The following is a 13,564-nucleotide window of genomic DNA, read 5'->3' as shown; positions in this document are numbered from 1 at the left end:
GGGATTGGGCCTGACCCAGAGGGATGGTTCTGGTTCTGAACACCTGAAGGAGGTCTCTTGACTGCTGATACCGTGAGTGTTGATTTTGGATCCAAGCAAAATGAAACCCTCCACAACGTCGATCTTTGCCGTGTGCATTAGAGTGTTTCTTATTGGTCCAGAGTGGATTTTCATTTTCTCCATGTGGAAGTGCAGCTCTCCCCACACAAGTTACTTTGGCATGACTTTTTTTTTTTTTTTAATAAATCCTTTTATTGGGGGCTCTTACAGTTCTTAAAACAATCTAAATATCAATTGTATCAAGCACATTTGAACATATGTTGCCATCATCATTTTAAAAACATTTTCTACTTGAGCCCTTGGTATCAGCTCCGCCCCCCCCCCCCCCCAGTGAACCCTTGATAAATTATAATTATTATTTTCACATCTTACACCATTCTGTCTTCCCTTCACCCATGTTTCTGTTGGGTGTTATACTTCGATCATTGCGATCGGTTCCCCCTTTCTCCCCCCCACCCTCAGAGTATTGCTACTCCCATTACTGCTCCTGAGGGTTTTATCTGTCCTGGGTTCTGTGTTGAAAGCTTTTATCTGTACCAGTGTGCATGCTCCGGTCAAGCCAGATTTGTAGAGTAGAAGTGAGGTCATGATAGTGGGGGAGGAGGAAGCATTAAAGAAGTAGAGGAATATTGTGTGTTTCGTTGGTGCTATACTGCATCCTGGCTGACTGGTCCCTTCCTCGTGACCCTTCTGTGAGGGGATATCCAATTGGACACGACTTATTCTTAATGTATCCATATTGGGTCTCAACAATTCCTAATTCCCTTGCTTTTGATTATTTTTTCCAAGTAGTATCTTTCCAAGATCAGTGCTAAGCAAGACAGTCTATGTAACAGAATTGCTACTTGGGAAAATAAAAAATAACATTAGCCCATGTCTCCTGACACCTTTCCCATTCAACAGAACTCTTCAAAGACCGACAGCAGTCGAGGGTTTCTCTTGCAAACCCCTTTGGTGCCACCTTAGGCCAATGGATGCTTATGCACTCCTGCATCTCGGGCTTTTGCTGCCCCTCACCGAGGGGCAAAGGAACTGACTCTTCTCCATCACCCATGCCTACTATAATCCTCAGCAACACAGACCTACCTCCTGTCCCTGTCTTACTGCACTGAAACACTCACAAACTTCTCATCCAGTAATAATACCTCTCATATGCAGCCATGGCTTTGTCTTATCTTTATTCTTTTGTATACTGTCCTCTTAAACTTATTTTGGAAAATTTTACACACTCCTTACAGAGAGGAAACCTTATAATGAACTTCCATGTACCTATTGCACAGCTTCAATAATTATCAACAGTATGCTAATCTCACCATGTACATATATAAGTCTGGGAGCAAATATTCCTACATATTATGTTTCGTATATGCTGCAAATATACCATGTATAAAAGGAGAGCACAGTAGGGCACGGTCGTGAAAACCTCTTAGTCAGAACCAACTATCATCCAGGACTGATGTTCTGGGCTGGAGGGGGGTAGGACCCCTAGTCTCAGGGACATCTAGGTCAACTGGCACGGCACAATCCCTAAAGACAGTGCAATGCCCTGTGTGGGTGAGTAGTGACTGGGGTCTTAAGGGCATGCAAGCAGCCATCCAAGTTTACCACTACTGTTTTCCCTCTATCCAGAGCAAAGGAGAGATGCGAAAATCAAAGGCTCGGGAGATAACGAGCACAAAGGCCCACATAAGCTATAGCCTCCACTAACCTAAGACCAGAACAAATAGTTAGTGGCTGGTTACCACCACAGACTGCGCTGACTGGGATCACAATCGAAAGTACCAGAGAGAGCAGGAGAGAAAAAGACCTGATTTACTGGCTTGATAGGGGCCGGTGGACCCACAACTACAGCCCTTATACCACTTCAGCACCGAGCTGAAGCCACTCCCAGAGATTACCTGTCAGCCACATAAAAGGCCTAGAAAGTGAAGAGCAACACCCAGCCAGGAAGACCATCCTCCGCAGAACCATCAAGGACAGGCAACAAAAAAGATGGCACTTAGCCCCCAAACAGTAAAGAAGGATGGGCAGGGGACTGGGCTAAGGGAAACAAGAAAGCTAAGGTAGAAATGACCCGTTTGGGGAATGTAACCAATGGAAAAATCTGTGCAAACTGCTGAATGAGTGACTAAAGGGCTCTGCAAACTTTCCCAGAAATCACAGAACACGTTTATCAAAACACCCTGAGGCTGCTGTTACATGCCATCGAGTTAGTTCGGACCCGAGAGGGGTTAGGTGAAAGAAACACTGCCTGGACCCGCACCCTCTTCACGATTGCTCCCGTGCAGGCGCTCCCTGTTGCAGCCACTGGGTCAGTCCACCTCCCTGGGGGCCTTCCTCTGTTCTGCTGCCCCTCTACTTTACCACGCATGATGTCCAAAGCACGTCAGATGAAGGCTCACCATCCCTGCCTCTAAGGAGCACTCTGGCTGGACTTCTTCCAAGACAGACTGGTTTGTGCTTTTAGCAGTCCATGGGACTTTCATATTCTTCTCCAGCACCGCAATTCAAATGCATCAGTTCTTCTTCTTCCACCTCCTTTACTCAACGTCCAACTTTCACATGCATATGATGCCATGGAGAATACCATGCCTTGGGTTAGGCACACCTTGGTACTCAAAGTGACATCCGTGCATTTCAACACTCTAAGGAGGAGTTGTGTGGCAGATTTGCCCAATGTTGAGCATCGTTTGATCTCTTGACTGTTGCTTCCATGAGCACTGATTGTGGATCCAAGCAAGACAAAATCCTTGACAACGTCAACTTTTTCTCCATTTATCATGATGTTAACTATTGGTCCAGTTGTGAGAATTTGGGTCTTCTTTACATCAACTTATAATCCATACTCAAGGCTGCCTTCCCAGCTCTTTATCAGCAAGTGCTGGTCATTGAAAAAGCCACTGTCCCAACCTTGTTTCATCTTTATTCCAGCCCACTTTGTTTCTTGCTATGTCTTAATGCAAATAGCAAGCAAAACAGGAAGAGATTACCAAATAAGGTAAATACCAGCTTGTTTGTGCTTACTTTCTAACCTGTAGTGAAGAGTTTCATGATTTTCACCACATAAAAAGCATGTGAAATGGTCCACTACAGATTAGGAAGTGAGTACAAGTAAGCCCATGCTTATCTTTGTACTGGATACTTGCTCCCCCTTAGGGACTGTAATTCTGAAGAGCCTTTTGTTCTGTGGGAAGGTGCTGTGGGGTTGGAAGGAAGACAGATGCCAGCCATCCAAAGAAGTAGAATCACTGGGGTGGTGAAAACTGAAAATGTTTACTACTAATTAGTAAGTAATCACAATTAAGGGCACGTCTACCTGGTTCATTGGGTGAGTTCACAGCAGACATGACCATGCCTTTCAAAAATCAATCTGTACCAAGCTCATTTGTGCCTGATCTCTTGGAAGCATTGAACCCTGTGGGCAACCTCACCTCCTAAAGATTTAGCAGGGGCTGTGTACCCTGAGATTTGGCTTGTCTTCTGAAATCTACTTTCTCAAAGTCTGAGACATGCATGTGAAGATGCTCAACTAAACCTGGTGTCTGCTTCACACGTTGCACTGTGCAAACTGGAACCGCATGGTCCTAAGGAGCTCTATATAGCATTGGAAAGCTAGAGAAAATGCAAGGGGGCCCTACCACTCTCACTCCCTGTGCCTAAACAGCTCTTCTCGCCTTTTTTAAGGGAAGAAAAAGAAAAGAGGACTAGGGGGAGGGGCAGAAAATGGAGAAATAGTTCAAAGGGCTGGCCGAAGCTGAAGTTCTACAGTCCAGACTCGGCATTGCTTTAATCCAATCACTCGGTAACCCAACCTTACAGCCCAAACCAAAGCCACTGCCATTGAGGTGATTTCCACTCCTATAACATCTGATGTCTGAGACTTTTAAGTGGATGGAATGTCCTTTCTCCAGGGCAGTGAGGGGCAGCTCACAAGAAGGAAGGGAGCACATGAATCATGTCAGCCCAGTTCAGAGTCCTCCTCCGCCATGCTCTCCCTGGCTCCCAGCCTTCCTTCCCAAAGGCTTGCCCCCACACCTCCGCTCACACCGAGGAGCCTCTCGGATCACACTGCATTTGAGAGGCAGTGACAACTTACTTGACAGTCCGGTGCTGTTGATGTTTTGGTATTCCGAATAGAAAACTGCTTTCTCAAGCATTCCCAGGAAAATAACAGCTGCGATCCAGAACTGAATTCTTAATGTATCTTTCCAATAGCAGGCAGACCACAGCAGCCAGAGTATCCCATATAAAATGTAAATAATACACATCACCATGTAAAACTGTAGGGAGGAAAGACATTTTTGTCGGTTAGGGTTTGTGATTCCTTGTGAGCTGACATGATTCTCCATGCGAGCATTAGCGTTCCACACTGCGGCCAGGGAGACAGGCTGTCACGGCAGCAGCTACTAAGGGCCCACCACCACCACCACCACTGTGATCCTAGAATTGAAGAACTTTCCAAACAAGACACAAACTTCACTAGACAAACGGGAGAAAAAATACTCACAATCATTAGAGGCCAATCGGATGCAGAGATATAGCCATGAGGTCCCATCATAGAAACAGAAACTAGGAAAGGGAAGGTAAGAACGGCAAAGAAATGAAGGGGTTAATTAACAATCAGTCTACAATTTTAAATCTAAAAGTTGTAAGAGACCCCAATAAAATGATTGAAAATAATAAGAAACTCCAAATTAAAAAAATTAAATATAAGCTATGTAAGAGCTCATGCAAGAGAAGCTCTGTGAATGCAGAATTCTTACTTAGCACATGCAAGGTATTGAATAATTGGAAATGATTTGAATATGCAACTTTATCAAGATACCTTCACTGTGTACAAGCTACTGTAAAAACCTGTGCCAAATCTGATCTCAAACAAAGCAGTGCTGGCTGCAAAAGCAGGCCCTTGCTGCTCTGAGGATTTTATCCTCCTAAATGTAACCTGGGATAAACTACTGAGCCCAAGCACACAGGCTGGGCTGTTGCACAAGAGAGCAATCATGAACACCAAGGGCCAAGTGCAGCCCAAGCCCTGCAAGGTTCAGCCATGGCTCTAGTTAGTAACTAGCAGAGGAATACTGAGGCACTGGATGAAAATGTAAACGTCAAATTTTCTATGCTTAGAATCACAGTTTGGAAAGCCGACTCTAGTGGGGGGAAGGCCCTCACAATTGTGAGATAGAGATGACTCCCAGCACACATTCTCCACTGAAAACCGTCCCCACTATAGCCCCTCGCCCCCTGTGCTACCCAAAGGTGCTACTTTAAAATGCTCTTTGCAAGTTCCTGGCTGCCCATTATGAGAACAAAAAAGTTATCTCGTCCCCTACACTGCTGCCCACTTTTTTCCATATGTGACTGATGGAGGCTTACAAGCCCTAAGACTACACACACACCCCCACTGGAAAATATATTCGCTCTCTTTATTCTGGCTTCCGAAAGGTGAGCGCCTGTCCTCATTTTCCTTCTGTCCCCTTATTTTCCCTAATTGCACCACCACGCCTCAGGACCCATTCGTTTGGGGGGCCAGACCCAAAGGAGGGAAGAACCCTGGTTGTACAGAGGGTCCACAGTTCAAATCCACCAGCGTGCTCAACAAGACAGTCGGCTTCAGTAAAGATTTACAGCTTTGGAATCCTTCTGGGCAGGTCTACTCTGTCCTATAGAGTTGCTGAGTTCAAATGGACTTGACAGCAGTGTGTGGGTGTTGGGGGGAAAGACAGCATGCTTGGGAAGGAGGGGCAGGTTAGTCAGGGACTCATTTCAAGGTCACTGTTGCCATCCGTGTGGCACATCTGACTTGTACCAGGCCCTGCATCTCAGAGGCCGTCTTCTGAAGGAAGCCCCACTGCCCACCATCTTCCAGAGCAGTCAGCTCCCCTGCCCAAGCCCCCAGTCCACAGCTGGTGTCTCCTCTGCAGCAACACCTGCTGGGCTTCACTGCTGTCCGTCTCTCCACAGACGGAGCACTTCTCGGAGGCAAAGCCTGGCTTCCCCTAGATTCCTCCGTGAATCCCCGAGATGGGTGCATGCTGTTTGGAGCTGACTGCCCAGCTCAAGCCCAGCAGGGAGAAAGTCAGTCAAAGCACTCAGCCCTGGGAAAATTGCCTCCTGAGAGCTCCCCTCACATGAGGCACCAGGGCCCTCCTTGTGACGGGTGGGGAGGCAGAGGCCACAGGTACCACGCAGAGCCTTTGAAATAATACTTTTCAAAGACACCCACTTTCAAGGAAATGACCTATTTCAAATACAATTTAAGGTGTGCCCTATCCATTTCCATGAGTTAAAATACTACTTAAAATCTGAAAGGATGGAAATTTCATATCGTACTCTCAAATATGAGGTTCGAAATTTTTCAGAATCAATGTTTTAATACATTAAGAAATACTTTGAAATACAATTTTCAATAGATAAATATTGGAGCTAAGACAAGCATAAGTCCCCCAAGTTAACGTTAAACCAAAATGCATGTCTGCATGATGTACTATTATCACAGTATGTAGATTCAGGCCAACATCAAAATAGAGGGCATAGGAAATGGAGACGAGAAGCATGCGGTGTTTACTGTACCATTCAAGTTCCAGTTTACATCTGTTTTTTCCGTTTTAATAGAAACAACAAAGATATGAAACCCATCCCTCTGTGTTCTGGCAATAACATCCTGAAAGAGGAAAACAATATCCTTCATGTTATTTTTCACAATTGCCATCTAAACAATCATTTGCCATGTTTTAAAAGACATTCTAATGATTAAATTGGGACTACAGAAACAAACAAATGAGCAGAGGAGCACTAAGCAAATGAAAGGGCAGGTCCTTCAGTCCCTCACCCATTTCCCCACCAGCCTCCCAGGAGATGGCAGAGAGGAAGAAAGCGTCTATGCTCGTTGGCCTTGTACACGTCTCCAGGGCCCTCTCCACCCGACTGCGACCATTCTGTTTTATCTAATTCTCTCACCATTTGGAAAATACTACCCTTCTCATGCTACCCTAACCTTATCAGCATCTACTTTTAATGAGCTATGTGCCTTTTCAAAAGCGAGTTAAAAAGAAGGAAGCCAGGTAACATTGTGGGATGTGACTCTAGATCAGGGCTGGCACACTTCTGAGATGATGGAGTCGATCCTGCCCCTCCCAACAATTGTAAGAATTATTCAAGAGTCATAAACAAACACATTTTTACAGCAAATGAGATCACCATTATCTGAATAATATCCTTTAACCCTGTAACACCTGAATTTTTAGTTTCAGGAAAAAATTTTTTTGTTTTTATTCTTTACTTTCATAGTTATCAATATATATACATTAATATATACATTTAATTAAATGTTATGAAAATGTCACGCTCGGCGTTATAGGGTTAAACTTTTTCAGTTTTACTTCAGAGCCACATGTACATACTGAAAGAGCCAGTTTGCTAAACCCTGGTCTACACGATCTGTTACTCGAGGCACTGTAGGAGTTGCCTGAGGAACATAGGCTCACTCTCATGCCGAGACTCTCCTAAGTCCCCACATCACTGGACCCAAACTTTTCCTGGACCTCTCCTGGTCCTCGCTGCAGTAGAACCCGCAGACCTGCAGAGTTCATGTTGGCCACAGCGAAGCAAACGGTTTTCCCCAACCAGCATCCCCTCGAGGGTGGCTGAAGAAAGCAGAAGGAGGAAGAGCGACAGGAGAAAAGCCGACATCAAGCTCCCCTAACCCTGCTTTCAGTTAGCCCTGGTGGCACAGTGGTGACTTATCTGCCTGTTAATGGCCAGGTCAGCGTTTCAAACCCACCCGCTACTCCAAGGGAGAAAGATGAGGCTGTCTGCTCCCCTAGATTGGGTGTACAGCTTTGGAGACCCAAACGGGCAGTCCTATTCTATTCTCTAGGTCCTTCTAGTTAAAACTGACTCGATGGCAGAGAGCTGCTTTTGAACCAACATTTCAGGAGCGAGCGCTAATGGCACTGTGGGCTAAGTGTGGGCAGTTCCGGTCCCCCAGGTGCTCCCTGGAAAAGAAGAGTCTAGTCTGTCTGCCCCTATACACATAAACATTGAGTCGCTGGCACCCCGTACTGAATCATTGTGAGCTGGAACTGACTCGATGGCAGTGGGCTGGTTTGGGGAATAAACCTGCTTGCAGTCCCTACACAGCACTCCTCCTAATTCTGACATCTTGCTCAAGCGTCTGACTTCTATACTAACTTCCCATATGCCAATTTTTTGCCACCCTTTGTGGGTGTATGGAAATACAAGAAATAAAAAAAAGATTACTTTTAATCCTAAATTACCTTTAAGAGATTTAAAAATGAAGATAACAGACACTACACAAAATGCGTATGTGTATATGTATGTGTGTGGACATACATATACATATATACATATATATATTGTTTTAAACATGAAGTTGAATTAAAAAAACCTCGAAAACCGAAAAAAATGAAACATACTGCCATTAAGTCGACGCTGACTCATAGCAACCCACTGTGGGTTTCTGAGGACCGTAACTGTGTACAGGAGTAGAAAGCCCCATCTTTCTCCCTCTGAGATGCTGGTGGTTTTGAACTGCGGATCACAGCACAACTCGTAGCCACTACACCACCAGGGCTCCCTTTAATTACAGAAGCCTTTTTAAACACAAAAACAGAAAGCAAAGCTATTATTTAACATAGCCTCCATCCAGGTTTCTATACTACTGTAGGCGGTATTTCCATCTCTGACCCTTCCTCCAAAGAATGCTTCACTCCTCAATGTGCCCATGCAAAAGTGGGAGTTTGGCCATCAACAAAGGACTCAAATCATCTTTCTTTCCAATGGTCTTTGAGTGCATATGAGGGGTACTCGGTGGCTGGGGTAAGTTTTCCAACAAAAATTTCCTAGGACAGCCTTAACTACCCTCCAAGAATGAGCAGGTACACTGTCATAAGGGGGGGAAATATCTCAGGTAATTTCCCTGGCCTTTTTCTCACCAATGCAGGCTTTAATTTTTCTTAAAACTTCTTCATAATAAGCCTCTGTGATCACCCTGTCTCCTTTAAGAGATTCCATCAAGATTACCTCTTTGGAATCTCCCAAAGACAATCACTACAATCCTCGGAGCTGACTTCTCTGCCTTGATTTTAATTGTACAAGCAGATGCCCTTGCAACCACTGTTTTGATTGGAACTTTTCTTAAAGGGACCCTAACGAGACTAAAGGGAGCCCTGGTGGCAGTGGTGGTTATACACTGGGTGGAGGATAAAGCTTTCTACTCCTGTAAGCAATGAAGTTAGGTAGCTAGATTTAGGGGCAGGGGGTTGGCCTCCCATACCTGCAAAGGCCCCTATAAAGGAGGATGGGTAGAAATCAGCATGTTTTAGACAGAGGAAGACCCCAAACTGAGCATGCTCACACTCAAACCCCCAGCCAGGCGGGAGATAAACCTGGGCATTCCAAACTAGGCCCAGGCTCATGATATCACCCAGGTGGGTTTAATTCAGCCAATGGGATCAACCAGTATCATCAACCACGCCTCCCCAGCCAGAGGCTTGAAATATCTTGGCTGTGGGAAGGCCGCTCTCTTACATGGCTCCTAGCAGCAGGGGAGGATGAGGGTCTCCCTCCCAGCATGGGTGCACATGCACCCGGCTCCGGGCCTACAAGGGGCCCACAGAGTCTCTCACCCTTTTGCTCTCGTGCCTTGTGCTCTCTTGCCCCGTGCTCTGGCCCCCCTTGATCTCTGGCCTCCGGGGATCCCCCCAACTGAGTTCCACACATGTGGGTGCTCTTTTCCACGAGGTTGCTCGTGCCCAGTTGTGAACCCTTTTGAGACTGTACAACCTGAAACTTATCCTGTCCTTCATAAAAAACCCACTGGGATTACAAAACGGGCTGCAGCGTGAGTTCTTCCACTGTGCCTTAGAACCGAGGTATTATCCACTCAAGAAACCTTACAATTATAGTCCCAGATACTCACATGGGGCAGCCTGTCTTATAGGGTTGCTATGAGTTGGCCTCAACTCGATGGCAGTGAATTTGATTTGACTTAATGAGACTAGGAGATGACCATGGCCAGCAGTTCAAAACCATCAGCTCCTCTGCAGAAGCAGCTCTCTACTGCCATAAAGAGAGGTACAGTCTCTAGGCTGGCCTACAGGGACTCTGGGAGTCAAAATCAAATGAACGTGACGGGAAGTTTTATGAGAATGAGACGAAGACAAGTGGGCTGAAATGACGTGCCTGCAGCTGTTCCCCGACCAGAGAGACGTGTGTGAACAGTGTGTCTGGAACAACTGGAACACTATTAGCAATACAGTTTGGCCTAACCTCCTAACATTCCTTTGGTCTTCACTGATTCCATTAATGCTGCACTATTGTCACTCGACAAGGCTCTGTCCGTCACTAGAATTCTGTCAATCCTACAATAATTTGTGATTTTTATTGAAGGACAAATAAAATGACTTACCATTGATCCTTCTTGGTTAGAAATATTCTTAGTAGTTGGCATTAGTTCTTTATTCTGGAAGAAGAAAAATAGGAAAGCAATTGCACTGTAAATTGTTGCTTTTCTATGGGGGAAATAATGTTAACAATCGAGAAAGAAAAATACATGAAGAAGAAAAGTAAAGCTCTGAAAGCTGAGCATGAGAAAATGAATCTCACTCTACCCTAAATGTGGGTAACAAAATCGAGCTTTGAAAAAATGGATTCCTTAAGAAAGATAGCGATGACTCCTAGTGGAGGGGGTGGTAGGGAGCAAAAGGGAACATGAGGGGTGTCTTCTTGATGTGGGTGGTATTTACACAAGGATGTGCAGTTTTTGAAAGTTTACCAAGCTATCCATGAATAGTATGAGTTCTTTCCATTACATTTAATGTATTTCCATGCAAATTTTATAAAGAATACTTTAAATCCTTTGTGCTAAAGACCTATTTCTCATTTCAGAATTTACAGAGAATTAAACAGACCTGTCACCTCATACCCAGGGCAGCCTGCTATGAACACGGTAGAATGTAACGATCCCACTGCTTTCTAACGATCGTTGAAAATGAGTTCAAGGAAAGCCTACGATGTCAGAACAGTTTTCTGTTAACATCACATCGTTAAGAATTCTTCACACTGATATCTATATATGACGATGGGGAAAGAGATCCATGTGCATAGATTTATAGGTTTAGTATTAAGGTCGCAGATGGACATTGGGCCTCCACTCAAGTACTCCCTCAATGCAAGAACACTTTGTTCTATTAAACTGGCATTCCATGATGCTCACCTTCCTGACATGATCACTGAAGACAAAGTGGGTGCATAAGCAAATGTGGTGAGGAAAGTTGATTGTGGCCGGCTATCAAAAGATATAACGTCTCGGGTCTTAAAGGTTTGAAAGTAAACAGGTGGCCATCTAGCTCAGAAGCAACAAAGACCACATGGTAAAAGCGCACCAGCCAGTGTGATCACGAGGTGTCAATGGGATCAGGTATCAGGCATCAAAGAAAAAAACAACAACTCATATCATTGAGAATGATGGGGAGTGCAGAGTGGGGACCCAAAGCCCATCTATAGGCAACTGGACAACCCCTACAGAAGGGCTGCAGGAAGGAGATGGGCCAGTCGGGGTGCAGTGTAGCAATGATGAAACACACAACTTTCTTCTAGTTCTTTAATGCTTCCTCCCTACCACTATCATGATCCCAATTCTACCTTACAAATCCGGCTAGACCGGAGCATGTACACTGGTACGGATAAGAACTGGAAACACAGGGAATCCAGGACAGATGAACCCCTCAGGCCCAGTGGTGAGAGTGGTGATACCAAGACGGTGGGGGGATGGTGGGCAGAAAGGGGGAACCAATCACAAGAATCTACATATAGCCCCCTCCCTAGGGGATGTACAACAGAAAAGTGGGTGAAGGGAGACATCAGACAGTGTAAGACATGACAAATTAATAATGATTTATAAATTATCAAGGGTTCAAGTTGAAAACAAATGTTTTGAGAATGATGATGGCAATAAATGTACACGTTGGATGTGTGTATGGGTTGTGATAAGAGTTGTACGAGCCCCCAATACAATATTAGTAAAAAAGAGTTACACTTTCGGAAACGGACAGGAGCAGGTCTTCTCTGTCCTAGTGTGCCACTCTGAGTTGGAAGCGAGTCAATGGCAGTGAGTTTGTTTTTTGTGTAATTTTCTAAGAATACACACACAGACATATGTCTATTAACCTAAAATGGTTAGAAATAGCACCATTCTTCATTAAAATGCTGATAAGACAGTGTTTAAGTTGAATTGCGGCCACGGGCCAGGCAGATACTCACAGTTAATGAGGGAAACACCTGTGAGTCACGGTCGCATTCCAAGTTTTCATTTTTTGTGGTCCAGCAGTCGATGCCCTGGAAGTAACTGCTGCAGAAGTCTCCATCAATCGGGATGTCATGTTTTCGTGACAGATCCTACCCAAGGCAAAATTCCATGTTATTTATTTCTACATTCTTATCCAAGACGATACATACAAGTTATAGCTAAATAATAAAGTTTGTTCAGTGTATAGCACCTGAAAGCATGCCGAACAAAACAGCAAGAAGAAAAGGTTTTATAAGTACAACTGCGGGCATACATCATTTCTGCCATTCCAATGTGGTCAGATGCAGTAATGTACGACAAGCGTAACCTTACAGCAAGAAAGTAAGAAAGAAACACCCTTTGCCCTACTTGGTTACTTGGATTTTAACTCACGTGAACAGATTTTTACAAAGACAGAAAGCAGCAATTCATGACAGGGACACAAACACTTAGGCAAATCCCCAAGTATCAGTAAGGTGGTGAATCCCAATGAAAGCAGGAAGACACTCATTTCCCCATCAACAACCTGCCTTCCTCCTATCCTGATGTGACTGGGGATCCTTGAGTCTGTTCTCACTCAAAGCACCTACGATGCTGAGTTTCCTAGGAGATCACCTGTGATGGGAGCAGCCCAGAGGTGATGTTGATTTTATATGGCTGTCAGATCACCCATAGGAACTGCTGATGGGTTTGAAGTCTGGGCCTGTCAGTCAGCAGCTGGCCGTGCCTGTAACCACTGTGTTGCCAAAGTTCCTCCTACTATCCCCCCAAACAGTGAATCAATCATACTCGTCTTGGCAGCTCCTAGTCACCAAGAAAAGGTTACGCTGGCCAGATTTGAAAAAAAAAACTAGAAATAAATTACAATATAATAACAGAGTTAAAATAAATGCATGCACACTGATAATTGACTAATGTGTAAATAAGACACAGAATAGAAAGCTCATCCTTAGAGTAGAATGTTAGTAAGTATAAAGGGGAATATGGAATTAGAAAAACACTAGCAATCCCGCCGCTCCCAAGAAGAATTTATCTCAAAGGATGGCACTGAATCTGCAGCTTTGGGAGGATATATCTGACCAGAGCACACAGGAGCAGATGATGGGGGAGGAGGAGAGACTGGAGCACATCCTGGTCCACCAGGCCTTGAGGATGATGACCCCAAATAGAGCAGCCAGTCCACAGAGAGGACCACAT

At 44.8% G+C, this 13,564-nt stretch overlaps 1 protein-coding gene across 2 annotated transcripts in view; it reads right to left on the bottom strand.

The window, feature by feature from the left end:
- TMEM87B (transmembrane protein 87B) overlaps positions 1-13,564 on the bottom strand; it is a 72,919-nt gene that overhangs the window by 31,512 nt on the left and 27,843 nt on the right. For both annotated transcript variants that reach the window (XM_030884728.2, XM_004707933.2), the window contains exons 4-8: positions 12,343-12,477; positions 10,490-10,543; positions 6,631-6,721; positions 4,568-4,629; positions 4,157-4,340 (exon numbers count right to left, since the gene is read on the bottom strand). In XM_030884728.2, the coding sequence (XP_030740588.1) occupies positions 4,157-4,340; positions 4,568-4,629; positions 6,631-6,721; positions 10,490-10,543; positions 12,343-12,477 (526 nt within the window). The remainder of the gene's footprint in view (positions 1-4,156; positions 4,341-4,567; positions 4,630-6,630; positions 6,722-10,489; positions 10,544-12,342; positions 12,478-13,564) is intronic.

The sequence above is a fragment of the Echinops telfairi genome, unplaced genomic scaffold (assembly GCF_000313985.2).
Source record: "Echinops telfairi isolate 266 unplaced genomic scaffold, ASM31398v2 ScPeMD7_11;HRSCAF=52, whole genome shotgun sequence".
In the NCBI taxonomy this organism is placed as follows: Eukaryota; Metazoa; Chordata; class Mammalia; order Afrosoricida; family Tenrecidae; genus Echinops; species Echinops telfairi.
This window is presented reverse-complemented; position numbering and strand designations above follow the sequence as displayed.